Genomic DNA, 21,715 nt, shown 5'->3' with positions numbered 1-21,715 from the left:
GCTCATCCAATCCATTGATTAATACCGTCTCAAAAAAAAGACTTTGAAGAAATATAGGTACGGTATTCAGCCTTTTCCTTATTGTATAAAAATGTTAGTGTCACATTATCTGACATGACAACATTGTACTGGCCAATTACCCAGGGTCTAAACACACCCATATACATATCTCTCACCTTTCACACAAAACATGAATTGCAACAAAAATCATATTACTGGTAATGGTTCCACAAATTAAATGTATACACTGAACTAGAGTACTGAAAAACAAATAAAACACCCGATTTGCCTCACAATAAAAGACTAAATTGACAGACTGGAAGTCTTCATGCGAAAGTAGCAAAATACAGTATGTAGCACCAGAAGAGTATGAAAGTACTGGCAGCAACATTTGGTGGGATCTGACACTGAATGAGATTTATGATTGATGAAAAATACTTGACTCAATCTAAACCATTTTCAAATTTACAATACACAATCATGTCAACTTCACTTGTATGAGTTCACAGGCAGTGGTTTCAAATGTAACCACAGAGAACGCACTTGATGTGTTTTATGCCATCGACACTACCAAGTCATATCTTTCTTTAGGTTGTTTGATTAGTATTACTGACGTCAGTATAGCATTAATGTATGAATTTCTGTTACTTGATATTTACAACTTGTTACAGCCAGATCTTTCCGTAAACAGTTTAATGTAAGTTACATTATTAGATACGATTAAACGTAGATACAACAGTAAGAACAAACACAAGTTCTTACTGATTAACACACTTTAACTAATACTGAAGGTTGTTCATTGTGAGAGTATAGATGCATTGAACTGAAGCTATTGCTACATAATACTGAATTAGAAATAAGACCTATTTATATTTATGTTTTGGCCAAAAACTGTACTTAAAATAAATAAAAGTATTATGTTATGTCAGATAAAACTATGTACAGTACATATTCTGAAATATTTAAAGCACAATGATTTGTATGCTTAAATTAAAGGATCATATTAGTGCACATAAAATATCTGCATGTTTTGAAATACTTCAAGCTTATTGATTCGTATGTTTGGGTCAACAGTCAAGCATCAATCAAAATAAGATGAGATAGCCTGGTTTTTCTGTTGGGTTGGCATTGCATCACTCGATAAGATTTCATTCTTTCCAAATCATGAAGAACTTTGCAGCATGGTGCTTTGTGTACACAAAAAAAAAAGAAAAAAAAAAGGTGTCATGGAATACAGAGAATTACTGGTACCAAGCGAAACAGGCATATACACACATATCGTCATTCCCTGGAAGAACAACGTGAATGCAAGCGAGCGTGTATGATATCTCAAGCACTCGCATGCATTCGCATAATTCTTCGGGGAACACAATATATCAGTGTTCTGAAGCAAAAGCTGAAGACAGGAGGGGAAAAAAAATCACATTATAAGGAATTTTAACATAAAAACAGAAATATTATTTGAAGTGACAGGAATAAAATTTGCTCTTATACTAGGATTCATGAAGGAATACAGAATGCCATGCAGTATGTATAATCAAGTAGATCGACAATCCAGCCTGATGCACTAAGTTGTAATAACATATACCAGTAGATGGTGTCAAACTTGTGACTGCACCCTACTGCCCAATTCACCCAATTGAAGGCCAAGGTCATAATCTTCGTCTGTTTTCCCAGTGGGTCCTCAGAAGGTCCAGCGTTGCACCCAGGGCCCAGCTGACCTCAAACCCTTTGATGTTATTGGTCATCTGTCAATTGATCAGATGGGATCATGAATGTCAAAAAAAATACTAGCAAGAGATGATATAAAATAAGACCCTACTTTGAGCAAATCAGCTGAAGTTCTGAGGCTTATTTCATAAAGAGTTATGATTGAGCTCAGTGAATCAAGCGTAAGATCAATACTGATCGTAAGTCTGTTTCATAAAGACACTTACAGACTCAAAGCACAGGTTTAATAGCAGACTGATGTAACTTCTTTTAACAGCGTCACTCTTGACATCAATCATAAGATCAATCTTTATGAAGCGGGCCCCTGGTCACATAAAATCAAGTTTACATAGGTCTTAGGTTAATTTCCTACTTTCAGTGATTGATGTGAATCTTCAGGAATCTAATACTCACTTATTCCTTACCAGCGAAGTGTTCATCTTTGTAAGAAAATCACTGATTTTTTTATTATGTGGATCTATCTCTGCATGTATACACAATACTATGTAGTCTTTATGTCAGATGCACTAGTACACAGATCCAGGATCAAACCTAAAAGTTCATTAGCAGAACAAATCACTTACTATCAGCTGAACATCATCACTGAACTGATAGCCATGGGACAGCACAGAGCTGAGATATACCATGTCCATGCAGTGGAAAGGGTGATCAGGGTATGACCTATAATCTTGACAAACTGCAAAAATGAAGGACAGAAAACATAAATTGGAACAAGGTTTTTGATTGGATATGGAGATGGAAAAGGTAGATTTAGAGAAGAAATATAGAGTGTAGCAACATAACTAATACTGTGGAAACAAATAATGGTGATGAGACATATTTATAATCATATCATAATCATTGCTGTTGGTCTAAATGTATCACAGTGTATTCTACGTAAATTTCACTGGTTTTAATTTCCACTACAAATTCAAATCTTCAGAGAAATGATTCATTCTCAATTAAAGGACTTAGTGGATGTGTAACAGCTTTGTTGATGGTTTAAATACAGTCTGCTAATATACCTGGCACTTATGTTAAGGACCTTATAACTCTGTACAGCAGCCAATGGCTTCCTTACCAAAGAAAGAATAGGAAATATTTTCAGTGATTGATGGAGGAAGATTCATTCAGATCGCTCAATTAGATAACTTGTTAAATCTGTCTTACTGGATGTTCTGAGGAAATCATGAAGAAAAGATATCTATACAGTATTTCACAAACAACCAAATACCTACCAGCTAGTGAATAGGAAAGTAGCTGATATTCAGCTCTTATCATAAAATCTCAAATTCACATTATACAGATAATACAACCATACAGAAGATACAGAGAGAACAACAGAAGCAGGGGAGGGTGTTGTAGATATGTGCTTAATTTCAGGTAGACAATGACAACATTTACAAATATCCCCTCGAGGCCACATGGCAGCTTAATCCTATCTATCTTTGTCATGCCAAAAGCACTTCTTGAAATTAGCTCTAATTGGTTAATTGTCTAAATCACCAAGCAATAAACCTCACTCACCATTTATTGCAGCATCTCTGTAGTCTCTAACTAGTAATGTACCCCCAGTTTTCCAATCTAAAACAAAAAATAAAAGAGTAATCTCAAGAATTCAGAAACTATCTGTCAGATCATACAATACTATGCTTTATCACTGAGAGTCCCCATTCCTGACAAACAAACTTTTTGCAGCAGCTCTATAGCATCAAGAAACCCAATCCCCGACATGTGAACACATAATACATTGGCTACACATTAATTCAATGTCTACAAATCACACGACATTACATAAAAAAAACTTGATATCCCGTCAAAAAAGACCTTTCCTACATTCAAGTATATTGCCATTCCATGATTCCCGACTTAGAGAGCTTTTCAAGAGGTCTGTCATCACTCGTATGATGTCAAAACAAAGTATATTTTTTTTTGCATCATATAAAATATACAGTCTACAGTTTTCATCAAAGATTAAAAATACATTTTGTATCAATGTATTAGTTGATCCCTCCTTCCAGTAAAAAAAAAACAAACAAACAAACCAATAACAAAACAAAGCAAAGAAAACTTAGAGCGTACATGCATTCACTGACAGAGGTCAATATATGTATACAAAATATATGCAATTGAAGGCATAATTTACCATTTGCAGATGAAACAAAAATCAAGCATTAGTGCTTTAAAATAGTTCTAAAATGTGAGTTATTGATAGAAACAACCACTGTAAAAATTTGAATCCATATAATTGATGTTAAGTGTTGTTAGATACACAAAATGTGAACAATAGGTATAATAAAAATGTTTCCAGACTAAACCGTCTACAGTTATGGTTTATTGAGAAAAACACTGATATCTCCTTATATTTTAGGCTTTATTGCGAAAATTTTATATGGTACGATGTTTTGTGATACGACAGACCTACACATATGTATAAAATTTGACATCTTGAATGTTTTTGAAATCACTGCTCCCAAAGGTAAACTGGACCTTTAAGCAAAACAGAGAAGCAATTGTCCTCTATGTGAAAAACCTGATAAATTAGATCTTTTTATTTGTACTCAATTATATTAATTCATTCATTTGGAATTAAAAAAGAAGAAAAAAAAATCATTATTCTTTCCTAGCTTCTTCCTTCTCAAGACTCACCCACTTTCCTGATCTCAGCAGCACGCTCCCAGAAATATGACAAGGCATAGAATGATTGGTTGTGGATCTCAGCTGGAGCGGTGACCATGTCCTCTACAAAGGTCTTGACCACATTCAGGCAGTTCTGGTAGAGGTGGTCGGACTGCTCTCTGGATGACAGGACGGTGTAGATATTGCCCCCAAATTCCCAGGACCCAGATGACAGCGGGGGCAGACACATGCTGGTGAATTCTCCAGAAGCTGTATATTGGGTGATAAAAAAATAACACTTACATTGTAAGACAGCGACATGTAATTTAGGATTATTATTTTCTCGTATTATCAATTCATATGCTTGAGACCACATCATGGATAAATTATCAACTAACCATAAACACAAACTTTAGGCAGTTCTAATTGTCATAGAATGATACAATGTACTTTCTGTAAAATAATAAAACAGCTTTCCCCTGTCAATATGACACCCAAACTGTCCTTCATCCCCTTGCCTCCATTGCAACAATGAATTAATTAACCTTGATCATGTTCATCTTGATTTATCATTATGTCCCCCTGACATGATCATAATTGCTTCATGGTTGATGACTGATTTCTACTGCAATACTTTCTCACAAATCATTGGTTTATCAATTGACTCAACTTATCACAGAGAAAGGTCAAACATGGACAAAGTCTTTACTGACAAATTGAATATATTCTGAATTGCTAGTGTTGCTGTTGACCAAATAAAAAGTCTTTACAGCAAAACATAACTCCCACAGCCCTATTTTCTTCACATACTGCAATATCCAGTGAAACAGAGAAAGAATTTACACATTTCAATTTGGCAATCCATGCCCCTTTTTCTACACATGCAGCATTCAACACTAACACTTACCTGAGTCGTCCAAATCACTTGATCCCTGGAAAAATGTTTCAACTTTCTCTCTCCTAAGAATTTCCAGCCTTGCTGCTTTGAGGCCAAGCCCTAAATAACTGGGGAAAAAAAGAAGGAAAGAAAATCACCAATTACAGACAAACACCAAATTATGTATCATGCCTTTAGTAGACATGATTTTCTCAATCTTGTATTGTTTTTGTTCTTATTCTTGTTCTTGGTTTTGTTTTTGTTTTTTTTTTCGTTTTGATGTTTGTTTGTTTTTTTGGGGGGAGGGGGGACATAGTTATTTTTAAGTCCTTTTTGTGAGAGAATCAATTCAATCAAAGCATGTACTTATGGCATGATATCTCAATTGAATAGAAAGACACAAAGCCTTAAATGTTGTATTTTAAAACCAAAAGTTTATAAAAAATATTGTGTGAAACATTTTTATGATATAGTCAGAATTGAGAAGACATCACTTCAATTCAATTCAAATCACATTTCATTGCCAATATCATATTTTTAGTTGTCAATTCAAGTTCAAGGTAAACAAAACATATACTGTACAAGCTGACATTTTCGCAAATTGCTACCTGGAGGACATTTTCACCTGTTGTTAATTTCGTGGTTGCAAGGGTCTAACTGAACTTACTTATTCACACGTTATTTTTGCGGTTTAAAGGCGATTCGCGAAATTCGCGAAAATAAAACCACCGCGAAAATTTCAGCTCGTACAGTAATGTATTACAACAATATATAAATATATATGAAACTATAGGGCCTATGTTCAAAATAACTGTGTTATTAGAAAAGAGAGGCCTCCATAAAAGACAAGTTTGTAGAGATGTGGGCCACTCAATAACTTATCAGATATTCTAGGAAGTAATGACTGAGATGATATTTTACAGGAAGTATTTTCACCCTGTCAATATCTACAGAAACCTTTTTGTACACAACGTCAATGCCATTAGGAGTTGGCAATCTTTCAGAGCTATGATACCCTTTTCCACACAGAACAAGGAGTAGTGCAAACACCACAGAGAACAAGAAATCGTCATTGCACTTACTAGTAGCATTTTTATGGATCGATATGTTTGCATAATACACAGTAACATGGCTTATATATGATTTTTTTTTTTTCATCAAACAGTTGAAATGTGTCAGTCTCATAATTACCCCCCCCCCACCACACACACACACACACACACACACACACACACACACAGCTGGGCTGTTTGAATTCTCACCTTCTTGTGTATAAATCATATCCATGCTTTAGAAATGGGTGTTGTTTAATGAAGTTTCTGTGCACAGGATGTTCTGCTGTTTCTTGAGTCTGAGGTAAAAATGTGACCTGAGTCGATCCACCACCCATGTCGAGTGTGCCGTGTGTATCTGGTGTTTGGCTGGTGAGAGCACCTGCAAAATAATTACACATTCTGACATTATCCCCAGCTGTGGTTCAGTGGCAAGAGAGAAAATATAATAGAATGCCAACTGGTATTGTTTGCAGCAAAGCAAAGTAACCATACAGTACCATAAACCCTCACTCCTACTGAACAAGGTTCAGGTGTATGAGGTGGGATGGTCATGAATGTGTCCCTTTCCTCGGCATATTTTTGGTCAGTGAGTGGCCAATCACCCTGAAAGCTTGTGCAACATGCAGAGGCTGTAGTTGCTTGTCAACACTACAATATTGTTTATCAATATGTGTATATTTTCCACACTGTACTCATCAACAATACAAATGTTTTGGTAACATATGGTATGGTCGTACTTACCAATCATTCACCCAAAATCACTTGAAAGCATAGCAGTCATTAAAAAAAAAAATGTTGCAGAAATATTAAAACATTACAGTAATTTTCTACAGAGTTTGCCTGCATAGCACTTGATTACAGCCCCAACTGACTCTTGAGGCTTGTCTGAAGAGAATGACTGCATAATAATGCTTTTATGTATTTCTACACAAATTTTTAATTCCCATGCATTTCCCTGTTTTATTTGTTATGCATTACAGGGTACTGTTGTCTGGCATTGCTTTGTGCACTGTTAGGAGCTGTAAAAGCTCATCTAAGCACAGTAGCATTAATGAATGAAGAATGCAACTATCAATGCTTATTTCTCAGCCACTGCATAATTATGAGTACAATTTGTATGTGACACAATGTTGTTGAATGCAATCCCAAATGGTAGAATCAATCAAGACAGACTAAGCATCAGCACTTGTACAAGACTTGAAGAAGTGAAATACAATGAAATATGTTTACATTTCTGCGCAGATACAAAAAGCATTTTAAAAACTGCATAAATGTCAAATGATTAGTTATCCTGTTCCCAATGACTGCATGAGGGTAATAGAAACAATGTGCACATGCAAAGTGACAATTTCACAAGATTTTGTATTGTGAGGCTCTTCAGTTTGTATGCCACCCTGTGTGTTTCAACATTTCGATCATTTATCATTTATACCAAGTGACACTACAGTATGTCAGCAAACAAAAGGACAAGTAAGGCATTGCTTGACTATTGAAAGGTATTAATCATTCCGCAGCACTATCTGGTTACCCTTACTAAATAATCAATGAAAACAACACCTGAAGCATAGTGCAACTTGAAATTTGACTTTCCCAAATCATTAAAGAATGAGATATCCTAACAAAGACCACAAACCTGCCTTTTATTTGATCAGCTTCAGCAAATCTGATGTGGTTTTATATCACATAGAGACTAATATTAAATGGTACGTGATTTAATAACTTAATAAGCTGTAAATGAATAACGGAAGTACCTTTTATGGGTTCATTCTCACAGCAGAGCATAATGAATTTTACAGTAGGAAAATCAGTTTTCTGAAACTGATCTGAGCTGAAACAGGAAAATATCTGAAGCAGCCAATGTATGGTCCTCTGATTCATGAACATGAAATGAAGGACTTTCCTCAATTCTAACGAGAGAAAACTTAATAACATAACATTTCCCTTTGCAACTCCATGTATGAAAATCCCAACTTTGTAAGCAAATCAATTCACTCTATTTTCTTCTGTTTTCACAATAAAGTTATTTCAATATGATTGGCAACAACGTTCTTTTTCATTACTATCAACACATTTTAAATGCTCCCTCTTGATATTGGGCACAGTGAGGGATGAATTTGATCATTAAATAGTTGCTAGAAATCAATAATTCAAATTATGTGTTGTGCCTTAAGAGTAAAACAGAAAAGCTGATTGAGATGCTTTATACAGAACAGGATGAAATATTTGAGGAGACAGAAAAAAAAAATTAAATAAGAGTGAAGCAGAGAAACCTGGTTACCATTGAGGAAGTTGACAGTGACCCACATGAAGATGCCTTCATCTGTGCCATCCATGATGGTGGTGCTAATCTCCCTCCTTTCTACATGAAGTGGGGAAGCGTTCAAGTGCTCATATACCTGTTCAATCAAACATTATGAGAACTGACTTACACTTTGCAACTATTTTTCTTAAAATTCTGCATTTGTCCAAATACTGTAAAGATTATTTTTCTTATTTCATTTTCACTCTATCTTGAAGTAACATTGGCTTCAAACACACACACATTACATCCTAATTATATCACATACATGACATCTTCCAACATGCAGATATATATAAAAACAAAACCATGAACAATTTGAATACTTGAAGGAGACTAAAAATGATAAACTACAAATGATTAGTTAATTACATAAACTTACAGCATCTAGAAGAGCCTCTGCCTTCTCCTCAGGTAAGAGCCGAAGTCCAGCTGTGGCCTTAAGAGCCACAGGGGTCAAAGGCCAAAGGTGCTCCGGAATGGAATCGAGTGCAACTTTCAGGAGAATATCCAAAGAGTTTGCCCCCTACAAAAAAAATGTTGAGAGATAGCAAATTAGATCTAGTACAGGATCAAAAGATAGACTTCAAGTCATGGATCATTTTTGAAGTGTTAAACAACAAGATGCACAACTTTTCTAGATCCTATCTCCAAACACCTTCCATCATCTTCAATAATCAAGGCAATTTACAAAAGTAGCAATGAACTGGAAGTGTAAAAATAACTAGAAATGTCGCTTTGGCGACTGGTATGCCTCCGCCATAATGCATGATTTTCCCAATAGGTCTAGATAGTACATGTGGACACTGTGTGATTATATTTTCACAAAATTGGCAAAATATTGGAATGACACGTTTGTCACAAATGTGTTGAATGTTCACCTTCCTTGACGTAGGTTTAATTGGATGAATAGGAGAGCATGTATCTAGGGATTTAAGGACTTTAACTTGACTTTGACCCATTCATACATTTAGGCATTGAGTAATTTTCAAGGTACAGGTGTGGAGAAAAAGTGCAATTTCTGAATTGAATAGTAAATTGTTACCATTTTCATCTGGCCCTTGACCCTAAAATTCATAAAATAATTACTTTCAGGTAGAACATGCATAATATGTACTAAGTTTCAAGGTAACTTGAGCCACTTCCGAGATATGGAGGAAAAAGTTAGTTCAGCACTTTCACTTGATCTTTGACCTTTTGACCTTTGAGGCAAAAAGAGAAAAAAAAAAACTTTCCAGAGAATTTCTATTACACGTAGGTTACACACGCATACACCAAGTATAAAAAAATAACCCTGCTGGCATTGCATAAATATGAGGGTAATAGTAACATTTTGAAGTCTTGCACTTGACCTTTGACCCCATGGACCCTACATTCTCTAGATAATCACTTCCAGTCAGTACATGTATATACTATGTTCCATGAAGATACCTTGAACAATTTTCCAAGGTATGGAGAAAAAAAAGAAGTTTTAATATTTTTACTTGACCTTTTGACCTTTGACCTCTGACGGCATGACCCAAACTTTCACCAGAGAATCTTAATTGGGTAATACATGTATACACTAAGTTTCAAGAAAATCTCTTCAGGCATTCAATAGATATGGTGGAAATAGTGAAATTTTATGTATTTGACCCTGACCTTTTGACCTTTGACCTCATGACCCAAACTTTCACCAGAGAATCTTAATTGGGTAAAACATGTATACACTAAGTTTCAAGAAAATATCTTCAGGCATTCAATAGATATGGTGGAAATAGTGAAATTTTATGTATTTGACCTTGACCTTTTGACCTTTGACCTTGAGCATGTGCACCCAAAAGTTGAAAGGCACAACTTCACCCCCTAATACACATACATGCCAAGTTTCATTAGGATACCTCAACAGGTTTCGATAGTTACCTTGTCCACAAAATTCATTACGGACGGACGGAAGGACGGACGGACGGACGGACGGACGGACCGAAAACATAATGCCTCCGGCACCACTTCGTGGCGGAGGCATAAAAAATGTATATATATCTGAGTTTTATCCTACAACATAAGGAGATAACTCATACTCTTGATATCTACATGGAAATATTGCATCAAAACTGAACATTACAATGTGACAAAAACTTTGATAAGACATGAAAACACTTAACCCGTTGAGGACGAGTCCCGAGTATACTCGGGCAAGGATCTATGGGAAATGCGTGTTATAGGAAAATCAAACCGTCCTCAACGGGTTAATTAATGTTTCAAACACAAATTACAAGTTACTCACTTCAGATGGATTATCAGCATACTTGGCCAGAGGAAGCTTGGTAAAATTGTAAACTTCATTCAGCAGGATTGGTGGCATACCTATTAATTTTGTGACATGTGAACAAATGATTAAACATACATATAATTCTAAATAGACAAGAAAACAATGTACACAGTAAAATTCCATACAATGTTCAATTTCACTTTCATAAATCATCATCAAGTTTAGACCAAAATTAAGGCTAAGAAGTCATGGAATTTGGAACTTTTCCATGTTTTCACCAACACTGGTTGCAACTTGCAACCACAAAAGCAAATTACAAATTTTTTATGTCACTACTCTCAACTCTCCCACTGGTTTGTACACACACAGACAAAAAAAAAAATCGTAAGTTTAGTTTTGTTTGACAATTAATGTAAATTCACAGCATTGTCCCTCTAAAAATCACAGTTGCTGTTATACCAAGACTTCATGAACATAATGTGAAGGATACAACTTCGTCATCAAGATAATTGCATGTAAAAGAGGGAAATTTCATGAAGATTTACAAACGGGCCAATGACAGATTTGTGAGGGGATTGATCACCACGTCATGCAACATGATATGGTTGTGTGCCCTGAAAAGCATCTAAAACTGTAAAATTCCATGAATTTCTCACTTTACCATTCTGTTCGTCAGATCTTACTATAGCCAACTCGCATATTGTGTAGCAATGAACTTTGCAAGCCTGTTTTAACTTACATGCACGGTAAAACAATACCGGTATATGCAAGACCATTCTTGCAAATGATATGTAATTTGTGTCATCCATACATTCCAAATCTAAATACTCAGATCATAGAATACTTTGATAAATAAAACAACAACAAAAATGCTGATCAGATCCATTGTATCACTTGTTTAGTCACCAGTAATTTTTTCTAGATTACAAGGAGAAAATCTTCATTTGAAAAACACACACACATTAGCATTGTACATGAATGTTACAATTGCATTATTTTCTAAAGAATTGTCAGTAGGAAGATTGTAACACAATAAGGCCTCTCTATGAGACGAATATGAGCCTAATCTTTTGAGCATTTCTGTACTATCCCAAGTACCTTATGGAGCAACAATCATCAGGAGCCTTTTGCTAGTAGAGCAATGTAATTTACAGTGTGATTGTGAGCTTTGTTAACTTTAGATTTCCTTCTTACCTGGAGCACTTTCTTGAAAGTGGAAGACATGAACCCTGGAGCCTGTACTACCAGCATCAAACATCACACCATAGAAATCAGCATCATCACGTGAAAGTGGCATCTGCTGAAGAATATCACTGTCACTCCATACGGAGCCTTCACCAAGTTGATCAGGTTTGTACTGCTGGTCCACTATCACCTGTGAGCTTTCTTTCTTGTTCATCAAATACAGCAGCGAAACCACAAACAGGATAAGGGACACCACCAGTACTTTGCAGCATAGACGCTGCATGGTGATGGCCCGCTTCGTTGGAGCATGAGTCATGAGAAGCACACACGTATACACATTGTCATTAGCAATCAAACTCGATGAATGTGATGTCTCCAAGGGGGAGCATTTTCCATGTATTTTTGCTGGGAAATCTGGAAGAAAGCCACATATTTTGTAAATTAATTGTCACTGATTGTAACAATATAAAGATAGGCCTATTGAATTGCCTCCTTTCAGTAAAATGTATTCTTACTGAAAATATAAGGAACGCTGAACAAGATTCTATTTCTTTCTAGTCTCTATAAAAAAATATCTAAATGACTTTCACTTATTTACAAATTTTCAGCATTACTTGGTACAACTTGCAATACCAGACATGTTTGACTCGCTCTGAGTTGAGGGTACGCATGGACCATTACATAACACAGAGTTCTCTGACTCACTCACTGTTCATTTCTACTACACTGTACACAAAACAAGCAGAAACAGACATGTCTTTCTTGCTCCAAAACTACTTTGTACAATGCTCAATTCAATGACTGAAATGATAGAGAACACCTTCCACCTAAAACATTTTAATATTGAAATTGTATATACAGGCATGGTATTACTGGACAGCATGGTAATTCCGGACACGCACATTTTCGTATAGTAAATTTAATGACATTCAATATGTGCGAGACTTTGTGGTTTCATAGCCATGATAGCCTCACAGAGCATTAGGACCGAAATCACAAAAACACAACATAAAAAATGTTAAGACGCTAAGAAATTCACATTTCACCTGAGATTTAGAAGAAGATGTAAACAAGTTTAGATTTATCACAAGGTTTTATTGTAGCATGAACTGTTAACTGTTTGAAATGTTGAAGTTTACACAGACATTTTACCGTAAAATACAAAATTTGAGTCTGATCATTTGCCGCTTTTTTTTTTTTTCTTTGTTGTCCACTCAGTAGGAATGTGTACGGTGAATCGTGAGTATGAATTGTGATTCTGGTGCAAGGACAAGGTGCGAAATACGTCGATTATTCCATTACGAAAATCGTGTCCAGAATTCATATTGTATGAAATAGTTGTAATGCTCGATTTTTATACATCGCGCAAAAAGACAACTTTTTGGAGAGGGGTAGACCTATAGGCTATATTGAAGTCTATTTTCCAAAAATTGGAGTGAATAATTTTCATAAATTTGCCAAATTCGTAATTTTCAGGGGTTTGTGAATAACTGGTGCTATTTTTGGCCGAAATCCTCTCAGTACGAAATTCAGAGCCACGAAAAAAAAAAAAAAAAAAAAAGCGTCCGGTGATACGATCCACACACGTTACACTGCAACACTGCACCAAAACATAACGTCAGCTACTAAACTACATGATCTTTGGTACATGGGACTATGAAAAGTACCATACACCGTTTCTTTGCATTTTTATGTCTTCCGCCCTTAGACTATAGTATATATACATTAAGAGCAAAGAACTTTACACGTACTCTTGAACTTAGACTGACATTCTTTTCAATTACATCCGGATTACCATGGAAACAAGATTAATGAATCATTACCAGAAATTTCGAAGCCACATCTGTTCGCTTTACACCTGCTGCTCAGCGTAACATGGTAGCTTGTTGACGTGTGACAGCTTTCGAGATTGCGAGTAAACGGGAACGTTAACGGATTGCCTCCCTGCTGCAGCGGTTGCGGCGCCTGCATCATCACCATCCACGTATCAGCAGCACAGTCAGCGGGTGGGTTCGATTTCACATACGTGCACAGCTTTGAGCGGGCGATCCGATTACTGCGACGACGAAAGAATGGGAGGCCCCCAAGTAACCAAGGATACATACAAAGTTTGTTAAAGAGTCACTGGGGCGTTCAAGAAGCTTAGCCCAGCAAAACCTATAGTATGAAGACAACTTTACAGTAACTGTTAATAGTAATCGCTCAATCAATGGCAACTATCATTAACACTACTGTATTCCATTCAACAATCAAAGCCAAGAAATCACTGATATTTCCACTGATCGGATTGCAGCCGGGTTTGGGGATACTGTACTACCATTAAATATTGTAAATTTATATTTATGGTTTATACAAAGGGGGCCAAATACGGATTTTAATTAAGCCACGTGAACTTTAGCAGTCCCCCTATGGTTTGCTTAGCGAAAAAAAAAAATAGAAACATGATCACAATCAAACAAACCAAAAACAACTGTAGGGGCAGATCCAGGAATTCCGTAAAAGGAGGGGGGCGCACCCCCCCCCCCTTGAATTTCTTGTTTCGACAAAAAATAAAGAGGGGGTGCGCGCAGGTGCGCCCCCCCCCCCCCGGATCCGCCACTAAGCTGTGATTTTCTGACGCTAACAATAAATTATAGAATATGTATTTCACCATCGATTGCTGTATCACCAGTAACACAAGAACATTCTTCATAGTGGTTGTAACCAGGGAGGTGGGAAACCTCCCTGTTGTAACTAAATATAGCGCGGGCTTCTTGTTCATATTAGGGCCTACTTGGCCGAACGAGTGCTGCCAAATATAGCCTACTTGTTACAAAGTGGTATCATGATCCGATGCTCATATCACAGTGCAGTTTTTAAACTGCATTTCAAACTTGTAGTGACGTCGGAATTGTGCAAAGTAGGGCCTATTAAAGCGTGACTAAAAGCAAACAAACAAACAAACAAAACTGAAAAAAAACCTCCGAAGTCCTAAAATCCTGTGACGAGCATGTTGTATTGAAATTTACCGTAACTTAGTGCAAACTAAACTTAACACAAAGTGCAACATTTTAGTATTTTATAGGCCTATATCTCGACCTAATATAAATTATGTGCTCTATCAATAACATTTTTAGGGTATATTTTTGTGTTAGTCTTCCGATAGTTAATATAAATTAGAGTAGAACTTGGCTGTCACGGGAACACGCAAAAACTCTAACACAAAATACACGGGGCAAATTACTAAAGGTAGGCCTAGGCCCTATCATACGGTGCGAGTAAAATAAATAGGCCTATATAAACAAACAAAACAAAACAGAAACAAAAAGTCATCTGATGACCGTGACAAGGGTGAGTGAATTGAAGACCACTCTCTTGCTATCGAGGAATCAGGCTCGCAACGTTGGCCTTGATATTTCGGAGTATCGCATTATTTTGTCAACCCGCTTACGTAACTATAACTAATCTTCTTTTACCGCACTTAAAACCTAGATTCTTTGTAGGGACAACAATAAAGAGCTTGATTCTAAAAGGCGCTAAATCCATCGTTTTTCAATGGATTTAGCGCCTTTTGGAAGCAAGCTTTTCAAATAGAATTTCCTTGGTCGCCATTTATAGTGAGTGGACATCAATCCGCGCCGCCGCCATCAAACGCAGCAATTAAGGGGTATGAGCTCACTATTCAGTACGGTGAACCAAATCATATTCCAGCAAGAGTAATTACGGCTAACTGGTTTAGACTTTATATGGTACTATGTATATAGCATTCATGACGTATTTCACAATATTCACAGCCCACTTACAGAAGTCGACAGAAGTCTTTTGCGAGTTGTCTTGTCATGTCTATTCAGTTGCGCCATTAATCAGATGGTCACAGTGCGTTATTTCGAAGGTCCGTTGATATTCAGAAGGATTCCGAAAATGAAAGAAGGTTCGCTATTCCGAAGCTTTGTTAATCCGAAGCTTTGTTAATCCGAAAACGAATTAAATTTGTAATTAGTATAAGGTCCGTTATTAGGCCAACGTCCCCCCATCCCTTTTTTTTTTATATTCGGATGAACGAACCTTTGGGGAAAAAAGTTTTTTTTTTTTTTTTTTTCATTTTCGGATTAATGAACCCCCGTCCCTGAGATATGGTGCCCTTGGGGCCACAGGTAGGAAATGGTGCCCGTTTGTACTGTACATTTTCAATTGGCAGCGGTAATACCTGCCAAGTTTGGTGAATATCTGACAATGTGTTTTCAAGAAGATGAAAATGAGCAAATTAAGTCCAAATTTGGTTCTTCTCTTCGCCCGACGAAGCTAACTTATAGATTATAGTTCTAGAGGAGAGGATATTTTAATATTCCTTATCTGGGGCTTTGAGGCATTCCGGGGTGCCCGTTTGAATAATTGAGATTCTATCACTATAGGGATGATACCTGCCAAGTTTGGTGAAAATCCATCCTTGGGTATTCAAGAAGGAGATGACTCAATGTAAAAAGTTATCGCGGTGCGCACGACGCATGCAAAACGGACGCCGGACGATGAATGATCGCAATAACTTCCTTGAGTCTTTGGCTCAGGTGAGAGAAAAAAGACGTAAAGATGCTACCTAATGGAAACATAACTCATTCAAAACTCTTTTTTAATTAATGTGTTTTCAGGACGGCTGATGGATGAGTCCTTTGTGTGATTGAACTAAACATCCGGCGCAACATACTTATGCCTTATAATTATCACCATTCGCAGATCTATAAATTGTCTAATAATATTAGCTTTGCTGTGTATTATTATTAGTTAAGAAAATAGAATTCAACAAAGTGTATCATGCCGAGACTTTCAGTAGGCCTAAAGACGTTTTGTATAATATATATATTTCCAATTCTTCCCAAGAGCACACACGTTTATATATTATATATATATATATATATATATATATATATATATATATATATATATATATATATATATATATATATATATTCAGGAAATTCTGTAAAAGACGTTGTTTTAACGAATTTTCGCCCATGGCTTTGTCAAGTCAAAGCCCTGAAAGTCCTTATGGGAGAAAATTCGTTAAAACAACGTCTTTCACGGAGTTTCCTTAATTACTACTGTTGTGAACTAATACCTTCGTTGACTCTGAGCAGAAATCTTTTGCCGTTATGACAAGTGGATGATTACACTCTGCTTACAGTGGTGTAAATGAGGGGGAAAAGAGAAAGAAACAAAAATCGAGTCCACGGAAGGAGCTTAAGCTGTTAGTCAAAGGAATTCATTGCTGTAAGCGCGTAAAAGCCGTCATAGATATCTCATATAGTTCGTTGCAGGTGACATCTGAAAGTGTGGGAGGACCTGTCTGTTGGTCCAGGTGATAATTGATCTCAATTGCAGGAGGTGCATCCTCAATTTACTGGGGTGTTAAAGAAGCTTTCAGTATGGGATTCCTAACACCCAATAGATCTTACTTGTGTATAGTTGAAAAGTAAGCAATAAAGGTTTCTCGAAGAAAAGGCAATAGCAAAAACTCCTGAACTTCCTAAAAGTTATGGCAGTCGATCGGTCAGACACTCATGCATTATAGAGTGCATTATTATCATCATAATCACCATTTGCACTAGCAACATTGCTATAATTTGTGATGGTTCAAGATCCCCTTCATACATAACCCCATCTGCAATGTCTGAACGCTTGTCAAATCGTGACTAGCTGCTCCCAGGAAGCTCTCCACATTGGTATAAAGGAAGATCGAAACACGCATTCGAGTAGGCCTACATGTAAACTCAGGTGTGTTCTCCGTGTTTGTGGGTTGTTGTTGTTGTTGTTGTTGTTGTTGTTGGGTTGGGTTTTTTTTGCGGCTTTCACGACTGTCGTCCAAAAGTAAACAAGGTATACACAACGTAATTTAAAAAACAAACAAACAAACAAAAAACAGTTGAACATATTTCAATTCACATATATTCTCTCGTCGAAAGTACCCGCGAAAGTATAGTGCCTTAAAAACTTGTGTTAATATTACTATCGTAAATCCAGAGTCCGTTTCGTATCACTATTGCGTTCGTTTGGTATAATAATTGACATGATTGAAGATTGTTCAGTCGGAGTCTGAATCGGTATCGGAATCTAAACATATGCAGTCGAAACTGACACTATGGATGTATAAGTTCGTACAAAAAAGAATAGGGATGGGCAAAAACTTATGTGGGCTGCTGTCACGACTTAACGTCCTGAACAAATCACCGCTATAAATGGGGTCGACACAAAAGCAGTGCAAAGGTAAGTAGGGCTACTGTTTATTCTGCACCAAACATCAACTACATAATATGAAGTATATAATACATATATTGTATGCATTATGTATATGATTTATTTTACACCATATAGGCTCAGAGAATATGTCGGTATTTAGCGCTCATCATTCCGTACATCTAGAGCATCTACTCTCGATCCCTTCAGAACAATGTATACAAGTGGTAAATTCTAGAGAAACTATACAGTATTGATAATGTTGCAACAAGGGTGGCATATTATTAATACAGCTATTAGTATACTGTATAACCAAATTGGAAATATCAACATTCAGAAAATCTGCTCTATAATATATGTTATTCTGTTACCAACTTCTATCCCAAGATTTTATTGTCATAGACAATGTAAGACCCCTATAAGGACATTAGTGTTTTACATTTCGTTTTGTTTGTAAATGCGTAAAATATGACATTGAGGCATTGAGACATTGAGGGCACTATCTACAATCATCCAATACATCAACGTATTTCAAACGCAGTTTTCAAATTGAGTGCTATAGATCTTATTGACATTTCCTTCTGAAATTAGCGCGTCTTTATGAAAAAAAAAAAAAACATTTATGGTGGCCATGTTGAAAATAGCTGTCATAGCCGGTGAGGGCGCAATTTGCGATGGCCATTATCTTTCAATATCAAAATCTATTTTGAATGTAATTTCCCACTTGTTTCCAAATCTTTTTGGCTTTTCATTCTGAAATTAGCAAATCTTTACGAAAAATGGCATTTATGGCGACCATTTTGAAAAATGGCTGTCATGGCCGTTGAGGGCGCTTTTTACGATGGCCCAAAGTTTAGATTTATTTTGAATGTAATTTCCCATTTGTGGGCAAATTTAATGAAAAAGTAGCAAATGTAATGAAAAAGTATCATTCATGGAGACCATTATTTTGAAAATGGCTGTCATGGTCGTTGAGGGCGCATTTTGTGATGAACAAATATATAAATTTATTTTGAATGTACATGTAATTTCCCACTTGTTTGCAAAATTTTATTGATCTTCCCTTCTGAAATAAGAATATCTCATGCAAAACGGCATTTTTGGCAGCCATAAAAATGGCTGCCATGGCCGTTGAGGGCGCAATTCGGGAATGCCCAATATCTTAATTGATTTTCAATGTTATTGTCAGCCTGTGTACGAAATTTGGTGCTTTTATCATAAAATGCACACATTTGTTCAGCTATGCCACTTTACTAATGGTTTCTTTGCTTCAGGAAATCAAAAATAATCAATAAGCTGTTAACTTTTACACTTTTAATATTTTCCCATAGAGGATGCAATTCATAAGGCCTATAGTGATTTTTCGTTTTTGGAAATTCAGTTTTGGGAATTAGATATAATCTGACATTCAATGAATTTATAAAAACGACATTTGGACCTTCTTTTTTCTCAAAATGTTTCAAAATTGTTCCAAAAGTAATAGACAATTGTTTCAACTGTTGATTTGGCGGCCATTTTGAAAATGGCTGCCACAGCTGTTGAGGGCAGTATTTGCAATGGCCCAATATCAAAAATTGTTTAGAATGACTAAGTCTACATACACGTGAAACATGGTGCTTTTATAAAAAATGCACAATACCTTTACATTTTTCAAGCGATGCCACTCCACTATATCAAAGTGAAATTACTTTGATATAAAAGTAACACACAGTCCACTAAAATGTGCTGTGGATGTATAAGGATTCTCAAAAATATGTCCATGTGTTCTATTTTCTCTACTGACAAAACATCCTGGTGATATGAAACAAACTCAACAAACAAAATCCCCTGTACAGCATATTTGAAGAATATGTATATAAAACTTTATTGCATTTTTGTCAAAGAAATAGCACGAAATGATTGTTGATAAACAACAAGTCATGATTACTTTTTTTTTAAATGTATAACTAACTACCCAGAACAGTCAAGACACTGCTAATGTAACTGTTGTTTTGTCTAGTCATAATCTTCTTCAGTTGTGACAAATTTTCTTCAAGCCATGAAAAATGAAAACTGCAAAGCAAGTAGTTGTGGCACTAGTTTTTGGACTGACTAAAGACATTGATTTAAAAAACAAACAAAACAAAACAAAACAAAACAAAACACACACACTAAGCAAAATTTCTGTGTGTTTCTAAGACCTTAGAATGAGCTGTACATAGCATGCATCTATACAAGTCATTTTTTTTTTCTTCCAGAAAAGTTTGCTACTTGAAAACATTTTCACTAGTTCATCATAAACACAGAATGACATAAAAACCATTTCACAGCAATTAACACAAGTGTATCGACATCAAAGTGTGTAGTGAATCAAAATACATATAAAATTCCAGCATTTACAACATGTGTAAAAATAACGGTGCATTGCATTGCTCAGAAGTCGCCAATTCTTTGTGCTTCAATCAGTTTGTGCTTAAAAGCACCTGTTTCTTCTTATAATGCGGTGCAAAAATAAAGCTTAATGGACCCATTTCATTTTCAATCACTTACAACTTTTGTTTCTTTTCACTCCTAGATTTTGTCCCTTGACAGCTACGGTGAGTCCCGTTCCACTCACATGCTGGTTTTGATAACATGAATAATTACCAACTACTACCCAGATAGAGAGGTATCATCACATGTATCTGCAGTCTGTTTTACTTTGATGAATTACTCAAATTTGGCGCTTTCCTTTTCATTGAACAATTTTTTGTATACATGACATCAGGGGGGCATTTCAAGAAGGAACTTGTCGGATAAAATATCTGACAAGTCAATTATATCCGACAAGTTTTGAGAAATTCTTTAGTCTGATTGGCTGATTTCTCTGAACTTGTTGGATATAATTGACTTGTCGGACATTTTATCCAACAAGTTCCTTCATGAAATGCCCCCCAGGTTTCATACCTTTCATATGACACAATAAACTGAAAATGCTGAGGATTGATATGTTGAAGATCAAATTGTAATGAAGGCAGATTTACATCGCTATACAAGAGAATGAACCTGCAAGACATCTTATGAGAGATAAATGTAATATTTCAGTGAAGAAAATGTTACTCATGATATATAATTCACAGCATACTCTCAAAAAAAAAAAAAAATAATAAAATCCCATCACCCGTTAGTAAATACAGTTGTACTTCATTTGGTATAATATTGTGCGCAAGACTGTAGACAAGAAGTCATGTGACCTTCAGTGAGAAATCAAATGTTTGGTGACAACATTTCATGACATGTATTAGAAAATGAAAGATTAAATTCAAACAAAGATCTTCTTCCTCTTCATACTTTCCCATTTTGTCAAATACAATTATCAACAATACATAGTACCAAAGAAAACATACAACTCGCCTCCCCCCCCCCCCAAAAAAAAACAACAAACAAACAAAAACACACACACACACACACATACACAAAATAGAAGACCCAAGACCCTTTAGATGATTGATGAAAACATTCAACGTATCCATACAGTACGACCTTACACCTTC

The 21,715-nt window shown here is 36.0% G+C and overlaps 1 protein-coding gene across 1 annotated transcript; it reads right to left on the bottom strand.

Annotated features, from left to right (window-relative positions):
• Positions 1-1,225: 1,225 nt before the first annotated feature.
• Positions 1,226-13,875, bottom strand: LOC140246214 (ectonucleoside triphosphate diphosphohydrolase 5-like). The gene is made up of 11 exons (XM_072325666.1): positions 13,820-13,875; positions 12,006-12,410; positions 10,827-10,906; positions 8,943-9,086; positions 8,540-8,657; positions 6,469-6,640; positions 5,237-5,334; positions 4,360-4,599; positions 3,238-3,294; positions 2,295-2,407; positions 1,226-1,748 (listed from the first exon to the last, which is right to left on the bottom strand). Exons 2-11 carry the CDS (start codon positions 12,310-12,312, stop codon positions 1,653-1,655), a joined length of 1,425 nt encoding a protein of 474 aa, XP_072181767.1. The 5' UTR covers positions 12,313-12,410; positions 13,820-13,875; the 3' UTR covers positions 1,226-1,652.
• Positions 13,876-21,715: the final 7,840 nt, after the last annotated feature.

Source organism: Diadema setosum, chromosome 1 (genome assembly GCF_964275005.1).
Source record: "Diadema setosum chromosome 1, eeDiaSeto1, whole genome shotgun sequence".
NCBI lineage: Eukaryota > Metazoa > Echinodermata > Echinoidea > Diadematoida > Diadematidae > Diadema > Diadema setosum.
This window is presented reverse-complemented; position numbering and strand designations above follow the sequence as displayed.

Bases quoted from the DNA above. Each gene is read 5' to 3' on its own strand.
- LOC140246214 (XM_072325666.1), bottom strand. From the start codon at position 12,312: ATGACTCATGCTCCAACGAAGCGGGCCATCACCATGCAGCGTCTATGC. The intron at 8,658-8,942 runs GTAAGTTTATGT...TTGATTGAACAG, and splicing joins CAGAGGCTCTTCTAGATGCT to GTATATGAGCACTTGAACGC. The intron at 5,335-6,468 runs GTGAGAATTCAA...TTTTTTCCCCAG, and splicing joins TATGATTTATACACAAGAAG to TTATTTAGGGCTTGGCCTCA.